We start from the raw sequence: 19,895 nt of genomic DNA on the forward strand, positions 1-19,895 counted from the left end.
CGTTTGCCCTAGGTGGCCAGGCCTTTTACTGGACTGGGATCTCGGGCTCCATGCTGATACCGTAACCCGAGCAAACTCTGTGATTCCGTTGGAAATGCCCCTGAATGAAAATTGTGTACCTTGGTGTTTGGGTCCACTTTGCAAGATCATGACCTTTGCTGGCATGCTGATGTCACTGATTAACTGCATATCATTCCATTTACCTCCTTCGCCTGAAACTCGTGGCAACCTGATGCTAGGTAACATTTCTTCAAGCCCTCTGCACAGATACTCAGCTCTAAAGGGTCTTCAGGAGAGCTGAGACTAGTATTTAGTTTTTAGAGACGTGCATCATAGTGGGGCACAAGGGCTGACAGACCTGTTGCCTGTTCTGCCAAATGAGCAGACTTCATTCTTTGGAAGAGGATTTAGTTTTGGGAGAAATCATGCAGCAAATCCTTTGCAATAGATTGGTATGTTTGGGGTAATTTTGCATTTGGCACTCATGCCCAGTCTGATCAGCGTGATAGTTTCAGAACTGAGGGCCTGGGTTTGGAAACAAGTGGTTTTGATACAACTTTTCCATTAAAAGCTTGTATGTAGGGTAGATTTTATACTGAGATGCAGAATATCACAAATCCTGATAAAAATCTACTATATAAGAGTATTTTTGCCAGTTTCAAGCATTAAATTCAGGTCCTGGAACTAAAAAAGAAGGGTGCGAATTCATAAAAATTGCAAGCGCCAGAAGAAAGAAGTGTAATTTGAAGGACCTGTGCACGTGTGATTTACAAATCGTAATGGTATTGTCTTGGTATGTTAATTTTATGAATCTATGAATGTGGTGTTTTCCAAAAAGCCTATCTGACCTCAGGGTTGTGTCTTTGTCTTCTTGCTTCCCTGCTGAAACCTTAAGAAGATACCTGGAGGAACGCTGCTGGACCAGCGAGCCGCCAGAGGAGTGCTCTTGCACCTTAGTCACGAACTGTTCAAGTGTCAGCTTTGGATACAGAGATGGCTGCTGCCTGAAACAAGCAGGTTTTCTGAAACTTTCTGAGGTAAGTGGTGATTGTCAGAGCTGTAGTGCCTCACCATTTGAAAGCCATGAAGCTTTATGAGACCTGTGGAAAAAAGTGGAGTGATTGCTTTGTCTTTAATGAGAACCAAGTCAAGCACTAGACTGAGTCCCAGCTGACTCAGTCCAGACATTATTAGAGCTTGCCAGGCATTGTTACTAACACTAAACAAAACAGATAAAGTTTTGCATGATATTTCTACTACCACCTACCAATCTGGCCACATGCTTTTAAATTTCATAGTAATTCAATCATTTTTTAAGAAGAGAGCTTTCAGGAAAATGTACTTCACTTTTTCCTTCTAAAAACTCTAGTGATGGGTTAAAAAGGCAGACCACACATTTTAGTAGTTCACACAAAGAAAAGCATTTAAAATAAATTTATAACAAAAGCAGCTGCTACTGCTGTAACTCAATATGTGGAGGTGAAATCCAATTATGGCCAAGGAGCAGATTCGTTTTTTGTTTTGTTTTTTTTTTTTAAATCCTCAGTTTGCTTGATTAAGGTAGATATAATTGTAGGGAAGTGCTTTGTGAGTCAGCTAAAAGGTTGAAAGACAACACCATTTTGTTCTGCTATCAAAGGAATGGTTTGGGTCTAACAGGTTGTGTGGTATGGCTGTGCTAATAGGTCATCTTTCAGATATGTGGAGTGATGTTAGGTTATTGAAAATCAAATCTCTGCTGTCTTCCCATTATGAGCATTCAAGCGAACGTACAAGTACGTTGTACCTCTTGGGAGTCTCGTGAGCTGTGATCTGCATGAAAATAGCTTGGCAAGTTTACAGCTAACTTGCTGCTCTTGCAAGTTCTTTCATCTTGGATGTCCGAGTAGAGCCACCATGCTAAGGAGGATACCTGTGGTTTTAGACTGGGCAGGAAGGGTAGCAGCTGGATTTTATTTCCACATTTTGAAAGTTATCTTCACGATCGTAAGGGTTGGGTTTGTCAAACTTTATGCCAGAGACCAGACAAATTACCAACTGGCTCTGAAACCTAGGACCAGAGATGCAACACAAAGCCACTCCGCAGTCTTGGGTAACTAGACTTCACCATCTCCACGGGATAGTGATCAGCGATGCAATGTAAATTACTGTAATTACTGTGTCACAAAAACTTGTACACAATCAGGCAGATCTGGATTCTCTTCACTGTGGTATGCTACAATATAATTAGATGGAGATGCCTACAGCTACCAGAGGTTGAGGGAGGCCTCCAAATGTTCGTAACTCAAATCTTGCAAACTGAGCAGGTTCCAACCAACAGCAACAGAGCCACTGAGATTAAACATTACTTCCCTGGTACTGCAACATTAATTAGCTCAAGTAATTTGGCTCACTGAGCTTCTTTAAGGCATGGGGCTTTGTCCTTTCAGCAGTACCATTCTTGCTGAGTTAGGAAACCAGTGTAGCCAAACTCAGAATAAGATCTTACAGAAGGGGAATATGGTATTTATTTAAAGAATTTGCATGTAAGCTGATTTTACCCACTCACACTCATTTTTTATAGATTTCACTTATTCACACTCACAAGCCACAAAATTTGTGTCCAAGTGGTCTGGTCCAAATCACCTGAGTGCAACATAAGCAAAATGGGATGGTGGCTGTCAAATCTTCACTAAATCTCCTAGTTTTTGGAGAGTTCTTTGATAATCTTTAAGAATTGTTGTTTTTTGATGGTCCTGTGCTGCAGTCTCTCTGCCTGCTAGGCTGCCAAGAGAAGGAATAGGAGATGTGGTATGCTGTGACCCTGATGCCATCCTATTATCAGAGAGCAGGGTCTTCTTTGAACAAGTTGACTGTGCTATGGTCTTAGTTGTGCACAGGCCTCCTGAGCTTGGCAAAAACAACAAAGGCCAAACCTTTTGCTAGGCATGGCATCATTTGTTATGATGGCGTCATTCTTCAAGCCACTGCTTTGCTATTGTGATGCTTACATTAACTAATTTTAAATTTATACCAAACCTTCTATTTCTTTTACAAACCTCTGTGCTGATGCAGATTCTGTTCATGCAGATCACAACTCTGGTTTTGAAGAGTCTCTGAGTTCTGCTCAGGACAACATACAGATGACAAAGGACCAATACAACCCTGGAATTAGAATGAAAAAGAAATCCCTCAAGTTCCCCATCGAAAGCAGTGTTAAAATCTCACAATTAAAAAGTCAAATTAGTCCCAATTATTCATTGCCATTATAATTTATTTTGACTGAAAGCTGCCACCACGTCCTGACCACTTGGCTCATATTTATTCCACAGCAAGGCATCACCTTCATCCGACAAGAGGAAAGTCAGAGCGTTTCTGTCCTTAGAACAACTCTGTCCCATTCATCCCCATCTGCACAACAGCACCGAGCCTTCATCTGCACTTCCTGGGTGTTCTGGAGGAAAGACAACGCTGCCTCGGCCTGGACAGAGGTAAGGAGATGCTTTGGGAGATTATGGAAACTGGAAACACCTGCCTTTGGGGCTGGATTGCCTGTTGCTAGCAGTTAAGCCAGGATGTTTATGGTGTGATGGGTACATCGTGTGGCCAGAAAGGAGAAGTGCAGTTTCTACTTGGCCTTTTTCTTGGGCTAAATCCTTCCACTCTGTCCAGCTGCGCAACTAAGTGGTAAAGAACCGAAGTTGTCCAGCTGCTAACAGTGAGTTTAATTTCCCTGCACTTCAGTGTTGACACTAAAATAGGTATCACTCTGTTTTTCCTCAATTCTTCATTAATCCTGCCTTGTATGTTTTATTTGTGAGCTGCTTTGGGTTCCCTTAAGTCGTATTTTCTGGTGTTTCTGCAAAATTAGGAAGAAGAAGCAGCTACCTTTTTTTTGGAAAGCCTTAGTAACACTGCAGTAGTGACTTTTATCTAAATGTTTTACGTGATCGCAATATATAGGTAAGGGAAGGTTTCTAGGCTTTTGGTGAGCTTTTTATAACTAAAAAGAAGCTAAAGCAACATGTCTGAAGTGAACCTGCTTACTCAGATGTTACTAGAGTAAATGTGCAGCTGAAGGACTGGATTCCCCAGGTGCCTACCATATGGCTGTAAGTATTTGATTAACGACAACCGTTTTGGAACAGGAAATCTGCAGGTCTCACCTGGAAGAAAAGGTACAGGGAAGAGGGCAGGGCTGAAATGCAGAGCAACATCAGAAAAATTGGCAGAGGGTCTGGAAAACAGAGGATCCGAAGAGTTAATCTAGATGAGAATAATTAACTGCACAAATACTGTCGGGAAGCGGTGGATTAAGGAGCCGGATCAGGAAGTTACGGGCAGTTTGAAGCATGAGTCAAGTGCCCTGCTCTGTGAATAATCAGGTAGCATACCAGGATGTGTAAACAGGAACGCAGCCTGGAGAACCACACTAGATTTGCCTTATCATAACCAGGCCTGTGCTAGAGTTTTGGACCAGGTTTAGGTGTTGAGCTTCAAAGAAGAGTGTCCCAGGAAGAGTGAATCAAAAGAACAAGGGGAATGGTCCACGACATGGAAATCCAGACATTGGTGGGTAAAAAGGGTTGTTAACCCCAGGAAGAAAAGGATCTTCCCCAGTCCTGTGAGACCGATCAATTTAGGAACAGGTCTGGCAGAAGGTACACCCACAGCATAGCTCAGGCTGCGGCTGAAGGACTAAAGAAAGGGTGAGCATAAATTAAAGCAAGGAAGGCCTAGGTGAAACCTTCTGAAAGGAACTTTAATAATACAAACGGGGGCTGTGCGGTCTCCTTGCAGTGACAAGCAAACAGAGCCTGACCTCTCCTTTTGCCCGAATGGGCTGGCACATCCAAAGGCATCCGAGTGCTAACGCCGGGGCTAATAGCAAAACGCACGAGCACATCACCACAGCTGGGCTGCTAGCACCTCACAGAGAGGGGTCGGAGCACTTCTGTGCCCTGTCCCCAAACGGCTCCTGCCCACCAGCATGGGTCACAGAGCTTGCCTGTCCTTAAGGAGCGAGGAATGCAGCGCTGCCAGGTTGCAACACAGGTATTTTGTAAATCAGTGCCTGAGCCGTTTTTACACAGGAGGGGGATAATGTCAGTCTCTTCCACGCAGCCAACAGAAGCAAGGAAGACTTGTGTCAGCTCCTTCCCACCCGGATGGTACCACTGCGAGACAGGAAGGTGAACTGATGGGTTACACGTAACATTAACTCTGTGGCTCTTTAAGGCCCGGCACCAGAAATGGAATATTTTTCCAAACGCAGGCAAACCCTCCCCACAGAGGATGCCGTATTACTGGCCAAAAGGTGGCAAAGCGGCTCCAACTGTTCTTTCTTTCCCCTGCAGCGCTATTAATATCCCTAGCAATGCTCTGGGAACGAATAGGTCAGGCCCAGCCCTGCGTTTGCTGATGTCTCCCCCAAACATTTGCGTTGTTAGACTGAAACTTGATGCTGAAGCCAGTGCGAATGCTCTGCAAGAGTATGTGGTGCACGCCCAGGCCTTGGGTTTCCTCGCTGAGAGCACTGACTGCCTGGCTTGTAGTGCGAGACCACTCAAATTGGAAGAGATTACAGACCGAAGTGGTGAAAACCCCACAAACAAAATGGAGACTTCGATCCCAACTTTCCAGAGGACAGAAGTACAGCGCTTTCATGTTTGATCACTGCAAGCAAGCACTGCTTTGTGTCGTAGGTACGGGGATTGCTCCCGAAGTGCCAGCACCCGCAGAACGGATTCAATCCTTTCTCTTCGTTGCAGAGACTTCTCGCTGGGAAGCTCAGGTCTGGAGCTCTCAGACCAGCAGGAAAACCTCCGCACCGGTGTTCGCCAACCGTGAGTGACCGGGGGTAGGAGCTTGGCTGGATTTGGCAGCGTGATACGGATGAAAGAAGGAGGTCTGGCAGCTTTGGAGGCACACACAGCTTCACCCAGGCGAGCTCCATACAAACCAGCACCCAGCTGCCTTCGCTTCACCCGTTCCCCTTGCCTGAAATCAGCACGGCAGGCAGCTGGCTCCCTGGGGCAACACGCTACGTTTTCAGGGGCTTCTTCTTCACGGGGGACGTGGCTTTTTTTTGCGTGAACCCCCCACGCACCCGTCCCAGGAGCGCCGGGCCCTGCCCTGCAGCAGCCTCCCAGCCCCTCCGAAGCAGCTCTGAAAAAAGGAATGGGGGGGGGGGGTCCTCCGGTAGGGGAGGGGGGAGCACGCCCCGCTCCTATTGGCCGGCAGCTCGCCCTGCTCCCATTGTGACGCAGCGCCCCGCGCTCCCATTGGCTAAGACGCAGGGGAAAGGGGCGCGGTGCCGGGCCCGGGGGAGAGCGGGGGCGCCGGGGCCGCTGCTCGGTAGGTGCGGGCCGGGCCCGGGGGTGTGGGGCTCGGGGGGGTCCTGGGGAGCTGCCGGGGGGGGATCCGGGGGCTCCGTGAGGCCGGGGGGGGTGTCCGTGGGGAGAAGCGGGCGGCTTCTGCTGTTTTGGCCCCTCTCCGTTAAAGGTAGCGGTGTTGCAGCTGCGGTTGCTGCGTTAATAGAGCACGCTTCGGTGGGTCCTGCTGGTCTTCTCCTTTTTTGGTGGGGTTGAAGTACGATTTCGAGCCTTTTTTTTAGCCGCAGAAGGGCTTTTCGGGAGAAAAGCATGCCAGAAAAAGAAAAACAACAATGGAAAAAAAAAAGTCTTGCAGGCCCAAAAAGCAATACTGGTGTGGGTGTGATCCCAAAACAGCAAAAAGAAGTGCCCGGGAGTGTGCGTGATCCCCGAACAAAAAGAAGTGCCCAGCTGAGCAGGACCCCGGGACGGAAGCTCTGGCCGCGTCACCGCTTTTGTTGCAGCCCGTGGGCCGAGCGATGGCGGTGGGACGCAGCGGGTTGGGGCAGAGCCCTTGTTTTCCACCGAGTTTTGTGGCAACTTTTTGGCAGGCAGCTTCCTCTTGACGATGGGAAAAAGTCGAGGGATCGCTTTCCGAAGAGATCCCGTTACTCCTTCTGGACTTGCCCCTGTTGAGGTGAATAAAAAGCTTTTTGTTTTCATTCATTGTTTTATCTGAGAAATGGCCATGGGTGCTGTTTCTGTGCTGCTCCGTTGCCGGTGAGACAACTGAGGGCTCCGCTGTAGTGAGGATTTCTGGCTGCTTTCCTGGGGTTTTAAGGCCAGTGGAAAGTCTCCGCTGTGCCTAAAGCCGTGCCTGTACGTCACTTCGTGGCTGTGTCGAGGTTCTCTTTGTCTGTCCTGGCCAAGGGCTGGGGCTCCCATCCCATCGTGGGGCTCGATCTTGGTGCGTCCTGGCCACCGGCAACATAAACTTCGGCGTTGCTAGTATTGGAAAATGGTGAGAAACCTTACTGTCTAGATGCTCTTGGGAGTTGTAACTTGGTGCATTAGTAGTAGTAGGAGGAGTGTTTGAAAACTTACAGAAACTGCATTTTTAGTCCGTTTTTAAATACGACTTATTGTCCAGCTGCCCCGAGTGTGTGGGCTGTAGGTATCTGTTATTACTGGGCTGACTGACGTGAGACTTAAGCCACTAAATCTGATAGAAATAGCAATATACAGCATCTCTGTAAAATAAAGAGGTGTGCCAAGGTTGGTCGTTAATTAATGCACATGAAATTTAAACCTATGAAGTATGCTTTGATACCTTGCTAAGCTTTTCTTTCTTTTCTGTTTTTTCTAATTTTTAATTCGCTGGTTGTAAAGGCATTTGTGTCCTAACCTGTGGGTTTCTCGAGCCCTGCTGGCTGATAGGATTTGGATGGAGTTAAAATCTGGATCACTTTTGAATGTACAGAAAGAGCGGCTTCCTGCTTGTGAGCTGGCTGCAGGGGATGTGAATACATCTTACTGTGGTAACTTCAAGCCCCCGGGGAGGGTTTAATTGAAAGGATTATGTTCATGTGAACAGCGTGATGTACTACAAATACATATTAATGATGAGAGAGAATTGCGTAGAGAAGGGAAGAGCGTTTCTTGAGCCGTGAAGTCAGGGACTGAGCCTACATCCCAAACTGTTGGGTTTGTGTTAGCTTCTTGGAGATCTGGCCATAAATGCCTGCCTGCTGCTTAATGACGGCACAGGGAAGGCACTGCGAGCATGTGAAACATGCCAGCAAGGAGGGAGCGAGCTGCTGGGATGTCCGCTCACGTCCTGATCACCAGTGATGTCCCCTGCTCAGTCGCCTGCTTTTTGTCGGGAAGGAAAGCACCAAAAAGGGTGAGTGCGAGGCGGGACGGGGCAGGCAGGCTGTTAGGCTCTGAAAGGGATACTGGGATTTAATACGTGGTACCTTTAAAATTTGTCAGCCTGGCTGTTATTTTTGCACATTAGGCCATTTGGGTAAGAACAGCAGGAATCCAACTGCAAGTGTCACTTCTGCCTGGTGCACAGACCCTGGCTTTCAAAGCCAGGCACACAAATATATCTCAGAGGATTTTCTGGGCATTTAAATCACCTGTAAGTTGGACTTGACCTTTTGGCATTTGATTCGCCAGGACTTCTGTGCGTGACTTGTTCAAACAAAGCATGGAAATTAGTTCTGAAAGCAAAGTAGCTGGCTGGCAACCAGTTAGGACTGCCAAATAATAGCGTGCTGCCTCTTGGGATCCAGAAGACCACTGTCATCAAAACTGTACCGAATACTTGAAGAAACTGCGCGTGCTATGCCGGTGCAACAGAAAACAGAGGTGGATTTGTGAGCTTGTGAATGTTTTGGGATGCTGTTGCTGTTAGCATCACAAATTTACCTACTGATAAGTGAGATAGATAAGCACATTTATCTTTTTATGATACACTTGTATAATATGTAAAAGGGGTAGGTTTATTAATTATTTTCCTTTCAATTACCATGCCGTTTTATCTGGATATCCAATTTTGGGGGGGGGGTAAAAAGAGCACAAAATCATCAATTTTAGGATAAAATGATAATGTATAGGGCTGTATGTGATAGTGACCTGAGTGACCGTGACAAATAAGCGAGTGAATCCAGGTGATGGCTAGAGGAACAGCCCGGGGTGGTGGGTTGGGAGAGCCCAGGCGTTATCTGCCTGCCACCGCAGCTGCTGCCGCGCTGAATATAGCAGCCTAGCACTTGCACTCGCACGGCGATCATGTTCCCCAAGGCCGTCAGCATTCAGGAAGGAGGAAGATAACACGGGAGCAGCTACAGCGCCTGCCGTGGGTCACCTCAGGGATCCGGTCTCCCCTGGAGCCCCGGCACGCCGTCCCGCTGCCCTCGTGCTGTAGAAGCGCGTTGGCTCTGCCCGTGGGAGCACCTTGCTCGTTGGGGAGGCAGGTCATAAAACCGGCTCACAACAAGGGCGCTGATGGAGGGTGTGAGGATTGCCTTGCTCCCCCGCTTCCAAGTATTGTTTGAATCGGTGACTTTAAGGTTTCTGCCCTCTCTGTTCAGTGCCGAGGAGAGAGCTCCGCTCCTGAGCCCTCGTGCTAGGGACCAGCTTCTCTTTGCCCCCTGCTGCAAACCCACCTGCAGCCCGTTCCTGCCTGCTGCTTGGCCTGAGCACACCCGACGGGGGTGACCTTTGTAGCCTGGGCTGTGCTGTGGAAGTGCTGTGCAGGCAAATGGGGAGCGAGGGATGCTGAAACAAGCAGGGGAGGGGACGGGTGGGCACAGGGCTCCGGAAAAGCCACGCAACCCCCTGCCGTTCGCAGCAGCACAGCCGCCAGCCCCATCTTCTTCAGCCTGCACTGAAATCACGCTCAGAGCGTGCAGAACTCACCCTGTGGTCGCAGGGTCGGGCAGCTGCACGGGCCTCGTGCTGCACAGAGCACTGTCACCGGGGCTGTGCCTGCCTTTCCTTACTTCAAGTGGCAGAAAGCTCCAAAACGCTTCTTCCTCGCAGCGTGTCGCTGCTTGAAGCGACCTCTTGCTGCCGTCCCTTTATGGTGGGAGGCCAGGGTCCCAGGGAAAAAATGGGAGAAAAAAGATGATTTTAAAAAGCAATAATAATAATAATTTCACCCTCTTTCTTTCCTCCTTTTTTTAAAGTCGAATTTGCTCTTGGTGCTCCCTTGGCTGGCCTCTCTTTGCTCCGTCACTGGCCCAGCTGCAGCTGGGTGAGCACCAGCAAAACCAGTCCGTGTTTTCCTCGTGCTCGGTGCTGGTGTTGCTGGAAGATGCCTCGGTGCTCACGAAGCTCTGAGGAGCCCGAGCAGCTTTGCCAGATGCGTGCCTGTGACCGAGCAGCGCGAAGCCGCCACGTGGGGAGTTTGGCAGCGCCGCTTTCGCTGCTCGGCTGCCTCTGCAGGGAGCCCACCAGGTGTCATTTGTTCCTTGGAGTACCTCTCACTCCTGCTAGCTTGGCAAACGCAAGCAGAGGCGCTCAGCGCTGGCCCACATTTGCAAAACAAGATTCCCCATGTGCTATTTCCAGTCGCCTTGATTTAGCTAAACGTAGCGAGCCCGTGTTTCTTTGAAAGCCAGGAGCGCGGCTTTGCTGACAGAGATCATCCCGTGGCCCGAACTGCTGCTTGTTCCCGTGACTTCTGCTTTCCCCGGAGGGGGGAGCATTTGTTGCCTGAAGTTATGATCTTGAATCTGCCCAGACCCAGCTAGCCTAATTAGTAAGCGCTTTAAAACCTGCCACATGCTTGTTAGCTTAAATTGGCTCTGTCCTCTGCAAGCCTTTGTTGGGAGCTTCCACCTGAGGGGGATTAGAGAGCTCGTAGGCTCCCCGTTCGGGGACCTGTGCAGCAGTGTGCTAGCTGACAAGACAGATCGTTCACATGTTATCATTTTATTGGCTTAGTGAGCATTAAAGGACACAGCCGAAGCACACTCTTCCTTCCCTCTGTAGACAGACGCCGAGCGCAGTGAGGATCAGCACTTTGCCCCATTGCTGGTGGCTGTTTTTGGTGATGTTTGCTCTGAGCTACGCTTCATCAGAGCTCGGAGGCGAGCAGAGGCCCTGCAGGTCGTAACCTCGGAGAGGCTGCCGGTGGGGTTTGATGCTGCCAAGTGCCTCTCCCTGCCTGGGGGGAGCCCTGCCCTCTTTACAGGGTGCTGGGAGGGGGGAAATTTGAGCCGTCGAGGTCTGAAACGCAGGGCTGCTTCTGCATCATGAGGGTATGCAAACTGCACAAGCTTTAGTCACAGTGGTGGGCTGTGTGCTGTAACGAGCTCACTTTTCACTTTTTTTTTTTTAAACTTGGCTTTTTGCCGGGATCCTTTGTTTCCTAACAGTGCTCGGTGTGCATTATTAAAACCCAACTCTTCTGCCCTGTTGCAGCTCCTCACCGGAGGTCCAGCAAGGGCAGCAAGAGGGTGCCGGCAGAGCATCCCTGTGCGTGGAGTGCCTGCGGAGCCCGAATCCATCTCCGGCAGGAGCTGGGTGCCCATCCCACCTCCCCAGCACCCGCTCAGGACTTTGCCCAAGCGCCGGGAGCAGCCGCTAAAGCAAACAAACCCAATACAAGGGCAGCTCCTCGTGCCCCGGCCACATGGCTCCTCGAGAGGCTGCGACGCGTTGCCTCGGGTCGCTCGGCCTGCGGAGGCAGCAGTAGGCGCTCTCCTTGGCTTCCCAAACCGTCGCTGTGCGGGTGGAAATTAGGAGTGGTCTGAAAGCCAGTCACCTGAGATGGCTTCTCTCAGACCTGTCTGAGCTGACAGGCGTGCGGCCAGGCACAGGCGTGCTCTGGCGTGTGTGTGTGTGTGAATCAGAGGCCGAAACCAGAGAGAAAGGAGCCCCGCATATTTACAGGGCTCCGGGGCTCAGGCTTCAGGAGAGCAGTGAGATGCAGTGGGCTTGGCTCTACAGCTTGCTTGCAAATGTGTCATCAGCTGAGCAAGTGTTTCCACTAATTACTTTCACAAGAAGTTGATTTCATGAACGCTTGTGAGTTGGGGTAGAAGTTGCACAGCGAAGTGCCAAGATTCAGGTTTTATAGCCTCCTACCTCCCCCTCTAACTTTTTTTTTTATATACTTTTGACTTCTGGGTGGCTTCCATTTCAAGTTTTTTGTATTTATCTTTAAAAAAAAACCTCAATTTTCCACCTCGGCACCCTTCAGGGCTCGGCCACGTTAATACATGCTTTAGGTTCTAATTAATGATGTCTCATCTGGGCCCGGTGAACTGTTGGTGAGGTTGGCCATTCATTCAGGACAGAGCTGTGCCGTGCCAGCGAGGTGTAAAACACAGGTTTGTTCCCGGAGCGGTAAGAGCTTTAATTAGTTTGTGCCTGCACGCCTTGTCACGGGAACCAGGAAACACTGGTCGGACTGGAAGGCCTCTTTGCTCTTCCCTGTGTTCACCTGATGTGCCAAGACATGATTTTTATGATTTTTGGGGGTTTGCTCCAGAACATGCTTATGATCTTTGCTATTAAACAGAGCCAGCTTCTTCGCTTCGCGAGGAGATGAGGGGAGGTGACAAGGTGCTGCCGTGTGTTGTGTGTTTCAGAGAGCCCAGGCCGCAGCAGCACCTCGCAGGAGCTCTGTGCCGATGGCCTTGGATGTGGGAAAATCCCTCTCTGAAGCCTCGCTGAGCCAGAAGGCCAAGTGCTATGGAAGGTGGGACTACACAGACGTACGCACGGACTGCCCGGAGCTGGCTGACAGCATGCACTGGCTCCTAGAGGCAGAGGAAGCCAAACCCTCCCTGAAAGGGATGGAGAGCCTGGCAAGGAGTGGACGCGGTTGCTTGGTCGCTGGTATCACCCAGAGAGGCTCGAGCTACTGCAGAGAAGCGTCTTCAGCCCCCACGTCCAGATTTCCCAGGGTCCCTTCGGCACCCGCGTCCAGAGCTGCTTGCGGCGGTGATTCCCGTCCTCACCTCAGCCACCGTTTCCTCTCCTCGGAAGAGCAGCAGGTAAGAGGGTTGTACTGCCTGCTGCGGCTGTGTCAGGCCCAGGCAAGGCGGGGATTTGTTTGTCTGGGCCCTGTGAAAGAGGGAAGGAGTGTTTGCCCCAAAGAGCTTGCATTTCAAGTGGAAGGAGAAGCCCAGAGGTGAAGGACCTTGTCTGACATCAAACAAAATCCTTCCGTAGCGCAGAAGGAAAGTACACATCCCCTGACACCGCGTATGCTGCCCTGCCAGCTGCTGCGTGCTTGAAACCGTGCCGAGGTGAGCCAGAAACTCCCTCACCCCCAGCAGGAAGGAGAAGCCCTTCGGTTTTAAGCAGTTAAAAACGTCAGCGCTTAAAAATGCGAGCTGGGGGTGTCGGCAGGAGGCAGCTGCTGGGGGCTTCCCTTCTCCCGCGGCGGGGAAGGGATCGGGCACCGATGCCCAAGCTGTTGCCTTGGTTCCTGCGTTGCCGCCGTGGAGCTGGAAGCTGCTCAAGATGGAGCTCCTTAAGTAACAGTGCCTGTGGCTGCCAAATGACTCACGCAGCCTTCCAAGTCCTCGAGATGCCTTTCCCTAAAAACAAATCCCGTGCAGGCCCGGAGGAGCTGCATGCAGTCCCACAGAAGGAGCAGAGTTCGCGTTCGAGCCTCCTCTTCAGGCAGATCCTGGGCTGGGCTTTTATCTCTGTAGCCTGGCTGCATGAAGGGGCTTTTTGTCCAGGCACAGAATGCGAGTATTATTCACCATTCCCTAAGTGTCAGAAATGTTTCTCCCGGTTCTTTCTGCTGGGGTTTCCCAGCGGTGTAGGAGGCATGTAATACAGCAGAGGTTGTAAACCGAGCAAGCGTGTGAATTACCTTCATTTTATGCCTCTCTCTCTCTCTTTTCTCCCCTCCCTGGGTCCCTCATCCATGGCTGTCCAAGCAGACGAAAATGGTGGGCTGCTTGGAGCCCGCGTCCAGCGCTCCCAACGCGCAGAGCTCCGCAGAGGAGAGCAGCATCGCGGACGTCTCTCACGACATCTCTACCAGCCAGTGCAGCCAAAGACCCCCGTCCCCCTCCTCCTCCACCCTGGAGTCCTTGCCTCAGCCGACCCCCCTCAGCCCCTCGCGGAGCCGCTCCAGATCGAGCTTCTCCACCCTCTCTTTAGAAGAAAACAGCGCCTCCGAGCAGCAGGAGGTGAAGCAATCCCTGGGCCCGCCAGCTGGTTTGGACGTGCCTCCTGCAGCCACCGCCGCCTGGGACCTGCGGCGCCGGCCGGGCGTGACGGAGGGGAAGGCACCGCGGGCACGTGAGCCCCTCGCTCCTCTGCTGGATGACCACGTAACTGTGGGGCGTGTGAGGAAGATGTCGTCCTACCAGGCTGATTACTGGGCGTGCGCCATTCCGGACTCCTTGCCCCCTTCCCCGGACCGTCAGTCTCCCCACTGGAACCCCAACAAGGAGTACGAGGACTTGCTGGATTACGCCTATCCGCTGAGGCCGAGGTACAAGCTCGGAAAGGCGCCAGAGCCTTTCTTCCACGATTCAGGAATAGATTTGGACAGCTTTTCCCTTTCTCCCGAGGGCACTCTGACATCCACCAGCATCTACGGTCAAGGTTGGCAGGCTCAGGGGAGCAGAGAAAATCCACATCAGGGGTTTGGGGCCTCTGTGAGGAGATACTCGACCCCGGTGTCTAGAAAACCAGGCTGTGTGAGAGCTATCTCATACTGTGAACCTTCAGCCACTGCAAAAGCATCTGTTGCAGAGAGTGCTTCCTCTAATGGCACAGCGGGTCCTTCCAGAGGTTTTCCTAAGGACTTAAGGGCGGAGATAGCGGGGCTGAGTTCATTTGATCGCCTTGATGTGGATGGGAGAAGCTGGTGCCATTTGAAAGGGAGCCCCTTGTCAAATTACAAAGGACAGGCAAAAAGCACTAGCAGGTTTTTACCTACAACACAAGTGCTCCCCCTGAGGAAAGAGTGGGATGGTGATGAAGAATTTCTTTCCCTGCCTCCTCGGCTCAGGGAGCTGGAGAGGTTGTCTCAGATCTTGTCCGAACTTTCCTTAACTAAAAGGACATCCAGGCAAGACCACCAAACCCCTCCGCCTTACGGCGACAGCAAGTCCGAGCGGTCTCCTTTCAGAGCAGCAGGCAGCAGACACCAACGAGAGAGCACCGAAGGTTTTCTTGGGCTGTGTCAACCCTACAGCTCCCAAAAGCCCAGCTGGGAAAGCACTGGATCGTGTAGCCAGGTCGATAGGGATCCTCTGAGCAGGCTTCACCTACCTGCAGACGTCAGGGGCACGTTGGACGGGACGTGCCCCAGTGAGCTGGGTGCCAAGGGGCACCCTAAAGAGAAGGGCCAGCAGGGCGAGTCCCTGGCCCAGTGTATTAAGGTAAGCTAAGACCAGAAACTGAAGCGTATTCTGGGAAGATCTCGTGTGCAGCGTGCCTATATTTAGTTCCTGGCCTCCCAGTGCCTTTTGCATGATGTTTGGTCCCTGGCAGCTGGTAGTAATTTATGCAGGGCGGCTCACTGGAGCAGATGATTTCTTTTGATGGAGCAAGAACCTCTCTGGCAGTGAAGGGTTTTGCAGGCTCACAGCATTTCTGGTGTCTGGGGTATCCCTGCTGGTGGTCTGAGTCCACCTAAAGGTAGCCACAGCTTTTTGGGAGGGCTTGAATTTCAGGGTGCAGCCACACTGCAGAACAGAGGTGTGTCTGCCCTGGACCTTCCCCTGTAACGCTCTGTAGCGGCGGGTGCAGCAGCACAAACAAATTCTTTCCGTTTTAGTGCCTTCCTTTCCAGGCTCGCCTCTCCCGGGGCTCAGCGTCGTGGGGCTGGGCTTGACGGAAACGTGGTGATTTGTCTTCCCAAGCCCTTCCTTCCTGCAGCAAAGCTGCAAGATACAAGAGCCGGGGGCAGGCTGGACCTGGCCAGCATGAAACCCGTGTTTGCTGCCTGCTCCATCGCTCCAGGCTTTTTGATGTGGCGTGGCCATCCCTGCAGCTCAGCCCCGGCTCGCTCGCCTTCCCCAGACTGGGTCTTGCATAATAAGGCCAGGCAGGGTTTGTCTGGGAAGTTTCCCAGGTGTATCTGGTTATCGTGCCACAGAGCCAGGGAGAAGCAGCTCAGCTTTTTGACAAAACCCAGCTCCCGAGGAGCAGAAGCGGGGCCGGAGGCTGGTTTCAGCGGGAGCAGAGGCCCCGGGGTTTTACACAGCATCTTACAAAAACAATCCCTTACCAAGACGCTTTAAAAATAAATGAAAGCACTTAATTGAACCAGACAAACCCCTGGGGAGAAGAAACTGCAAATTAACTCAGTGGGTCTGGTTTGCCACAAGGAGGAGGGCGTTTCTTTGGCAGGGAGGTGGTGGAGGCAAAGCCCCTCCTTCAGCCTGGGTGCTGCTGGCTTTTGACACCTCTCCATAGCAGCCATTTCATGGCGACGCTTGCTTCTTTCCATGTGGTATTTTGGGTATGTTTAGGGGGTTAATTTCCTTTGTGCCTTTTTTTTTTCCCTTGTCTTTTTTCTGTTGACCTGAGCTTAGGGATGTTTGTGTGCTGGGAGGGATGGCAGACGCCACTGGCTCTGCAAAAGGGGAGCAGCAGGGAGCAGGTGCTCTCCGAAAGGCTGCTCAGTCGTGTATCCCTGCTGCTGCCTCTTCTTTGTTAGAGAAATAGATAAGTAATGCCTTTTGTTATGATTTGTTAAGTAGATGTTTTGCTGCCAGCTGGAAGAGCTCATTTGCTGGCTGTATGATGTAGCAGCCCTCACGGACAGCTGGATACCGCCGATGCCGGACGCTGCGAGCGTGAAGGCAGCGCTGCGCCGTTACTTGGTAGGTTTCACCCTCATCTCTTCTTCCTCCCCCCGCAGTGCTGCGGGCAGGAACGCTTCGCATCGGCCTCGACTGGGTCTGTGCCTCAGCAGCGAGGCAGGGACGTGTCTCTGCGTAGGGTAGATAAGTACCTGAAGCTGGCGTCTGGCACTGGGAGCACAGGCTGGGTGCCCCACACCCTCTCGGGGCTTCCTGAGCCTCAGCACGGAGCGAGGCACCACCCAGGCAGGTGCTGCAGAGTGCAGCGGGTGTGCAGAGCCAAATCTGGGACCTGCGTGGGGAGAAGCACTCCCCAGGCAGCACGTGGCCGTGCAGCGCAGGCAGGTCTTCCAGGTGTGTGCTGCCCCCAAACACTTGTAAGCAGCGCTCCTCTCCTCCTAGGAGTTCAGGAAGGACGTGGCTGACCACCAGAGCCTGACAGAGAGCGTGCTGCAGCGGGGAGAAGCTCTCCTCGAGTGCATGGCATCGAATTCACCAGGTGAGAGGGGCCTTTGGGTGGGGATCGGGGGAACGGGCACTTCCACCTGGCTGCTCGCGGGCATATCTGGCAGTGCTGGCATTGGCATCTGGCCCCATGGGGGTAGGGGTGGAGACGTGGTGGGCAGAGTTTGTCTCCGACCTCCCAGAGCTGCTGAATGGCAGATTTTAGGGAAAGGACTGATGCTGCTGAGGTTTACACCTCCGTTGCTGCCTGGAGGTGCTGGAGCTGCCCTGTGCCTTGACCTTGCTTCACGCCACCCCATCCATCACGGGTGCTCGCTGCTCCTGTGGGTGATGGATGTGTTTCTGCCTCCTGTGGGCGCCGCCTTAGGCTTTATCTTTAACCACTGCCTGGCCAGCTCCTGCCGGGCCCTGGGTCGCTGTCAGCCTGCAGCTGGGAGAAAATTCTTTCATCCAGCACAGGAGAGGGTGATTTTTATGCCCTGCTTGCACTGGGTGAATCCCAGAGCTGGTAGCAGCAATTTGGGGCCCCCCAGTATTTCTAAAGGAAAGACCACACAGACCCCTCAGGGTGGTAGGGACACTGGAAGGGTGAAGGGAGCCCACAAACGGTGTGTGGCCACATGTGGCTCTCTGTGGGTTTTTGGGTCCTCAAAACCCCGTGTCTGCAGTCACTAAAGGGTTTTTAGTGGTCTGGGTTTACATCCAGATGGATTTTTTTTTTTTTTACATGGTCCTAAAGGAGGTTTCCCACGTCTGTTTGAGCACATCTTTGGGAGCCCCTGTTTTTGTAATCAGCCTTAAGCTGGAGCCTCCTGGGTCACTTCCCGCTGCCCCCGTAACGTTGCATCACAGTTTGGAAGGGGCATGGAAGGGGCAGACGTCAGCTTAGTGATGTCGCCAGGAACCCTTTTCTTTGTTCTTCCAGCCTGAATTGTCACGTTAATACCACCTCCTCCATCCTTTCTGTTTTCCAGCTTTGAAAGAAACGCTGGGCTTGATCGCGAAGCAGTCAGAAGAGCTGGAGAGCCACGCGGAGCACTTGTACAAGTCGATTCTGGCTGCTGTGGGTCCCGTGCAGGGGGAGGACAGGGAGCAGGATGACAGCACGCGGCAGGCAGCAGCTCAGTGGGTAAGCAGGGGAGCGAACCGGCCCTTCCCTGGAGGTGGGAGAGAGGGAAGCGTAGGAAGAGAAGCACTTAAATTAGCACACTGGAAATCAGGCTTTTTTAATCTGATGTTTGCAAGGCCTGGAAGGAGAGAAAACTGAGGGTGATCTCGAAATGGATGCCCTTAGTCTTCAAATGTGTCAGGGACAGAGCAGTGCGTTGGTGAACCCGCTGCTGAGACAAGAGTGTGGTGAGGGCGCTGCCAGCGTGTCAGAGGGACGCACCGAGCAGGCAGGCACTAAATGCAGGGTGCAGGGGATGGGATTTCAGCAGCCCGGGCACAGGCAGCTGCTTTACCAAAATCACTGAGGAGCAGGGAAGAGTGAGATGGCTCTCTCCTGTTTCCTCACAGAAAAATTGTACTCCTCATTTAATGCTGGGAAAGGGAAGCGAGGCAATCCAGGTGTAAAATATGGGCTAGAAAACTTGTTGGCTGAATTCTTGAACACCTCCCTTCAATTACAATGGCAGAGACAACAGCATTGCGGGAGGGAATGACAGGAGTGTGAGAGTAAGGGGTGAGGGGACGTTTGCATTGAGTGGTGATTGAGGGCAAAGTCACTTCAGAGTAGATCCGGACAGATTTCCCTAAGCCATTGGAGCGGTAACTGGGAATTGCTATAAAACTGTGTCCTTATGAGATGACTGCTGGTGCTAGCAAGAAGCCCGGTGCAGGGCCGCAGGAAGGCTGGTGCAGCTCCTGCACACCCAGAGGCAGGAATTCAGGAGCTGGAAGACAACTGGGTTCTGGGGGAGGAGGGAGGTTAGCTCAAGAATTTCAATTTCTCCCTGGCTCACTTTAAAATTTTGACTTGCAGAGGGGAAAGATATTTCCAGAACTTTAGAAGAGGAACAATATATTGCATAGCTTTTTTTTTTAATTGACTAATGAATATAGCTGTACCCTACACACTACAGAGGACAGGTGGGGGTGATTCAGGTACAGTGTGCATTCATTGTTTTTGTTCTGGGATTGCAGCCACTGCACAGGAACAAACTTTCTGCTTTATTTCAGGTGCTGCCTCCATCAGACCTGGGCTTTGTTGGCTGCTCTCAGGACGGCTGAGCAGAACCGCAGCACACAACAAGCCGCTACGTCCAACTCCTGCGGAGATGCCAAAATGCGTTGAATCACCATGTCTGGAGTTAGCCAGCCCGGGCTGATTTCAACTTGTTTTTTACTGTGGCTTGAGACAGGCAAGCTGTGCAGTTACTTGGCTACTTGTATTTCTATTTAATATTGCTGACTAAGTTGGGGGTTTTGTGAGTGAGGAATGTACAGCTGGTTCTTTTCTCCTTTTTTTTATGTAGCGTTCCCTTTTACTGAAGTGGCCTGTTCCATGCATTAGCAAAATGTCAGGCACACACTTTTTTAATCTGAGTAATCCATAGTGTGCAGTGCAACTCCTAAGTAAAGCTGTGTGATTATAATAGAAGTGTTCTCATTTTGTGTTTATACCCTTCAAAAATAGCTGCTGGAAGCCAAGAACTAGCAGCTCTTTCTGGGTCTTGGGAGCAAACAGAACTCTTCCTTATAATTACCAGGCACTGCTGCGGCAGTGCCTATTTAATGTTGTGTTAGGCAGAAATGCAAAGAGCCAATGCTCTGGGTGGCTCCTGATAAAGCAACAAGCAGGTGCGTACTCAGGCAAGTTGTGTGTGAACTGCTG

The 19,895-nt window shown here is 51.4% G+C and overlaps 1 protein-coding gene across 6 annotated transcripts; it reads left to right on the plus strand.

Moving 5' to 3' along the window:
* The first annotated feature begins 95 nt into the window (after window positions 1-95).
* CEP68 (centrosomal protein 68) lies at window positions 96-19,661 on the plus strand. Of its 6 annotated transcripts, none has more exons than XM_080586511.1 (8): window positions 96-1,037; window positions 3,312-3,470; window positions 12,401-12,808; window positions 13,712-15,166; window positions 16,493-16,615; window positions 16,997-17,093; window positions 18,034-18,188; window positions 19,241-19,661. In XM_080586511.1, the coding sequence occupies exons 1-8, from the start codon at window positions 819-821 to the stop codon at window positions 19,289-19,291; spliced, it is 2,667 nt and encodes an 888-aa protein (XP_080442637.1). In that variant the 5' UTR covers window positions 96-818; the 3' UTR covers window positions 19,292-19,661. The 6 variants fall into 6 exon arrangements, with proteins under 6 accessions (XP_080442637.1, XP_080442642.1, XP_080442639.1 ...); XM_080586513.1 differs by lacking the exons at window positions 96-1,037; window positions 3,312-3,470 and adding exons at window positions 3,519-6,336; window positions 6,905-6,990; XM_080586514.1 differs by lacking the exons at window positions 96-1,037; window positions 3,312-3,470 and adding an exon at window positions 3,522-6,336.
* Window positions 19,662-19,895: the final 234 nt, after the last annotated feature.

The sequence above is a fragment of the Anser brachyrhynchus genome (assembly GCF_964034855.1).
Source record: "Anser brachyrhynchus genome assembly, chromosome: 3".
In the NCBI taxonomy this organism is placed as follows: Eukaryota; Metazoa; Chordata; class Aves; order Anseriformes; family Anatidae; genus Anser; species Anser brachyrhynchus.

Coding starts and splice junctions, on each gene's coding strand:
- CEP68 (XM_080586511.1), top strand. CDS start 819: ATGTGGTGTTTTCCAAAAAGCCTATCTGACCTCAGGGTTGTGTCTTTG. Junction 1,038..3,311: donor GTTTTCTGAAACTTTCTGAG/GTAAGTGGTGAT, acceptor TTTATTCCACAG/CAAGGCATCACCTTCATCCG. Junction 12,809..13,711: donor TCTCCTCGGAAGAGCAGCAG/GTAAGAGGGTTG, acceptor CTGTCCAAGCAG/ACGAAAATGGTGGGCTGCTT.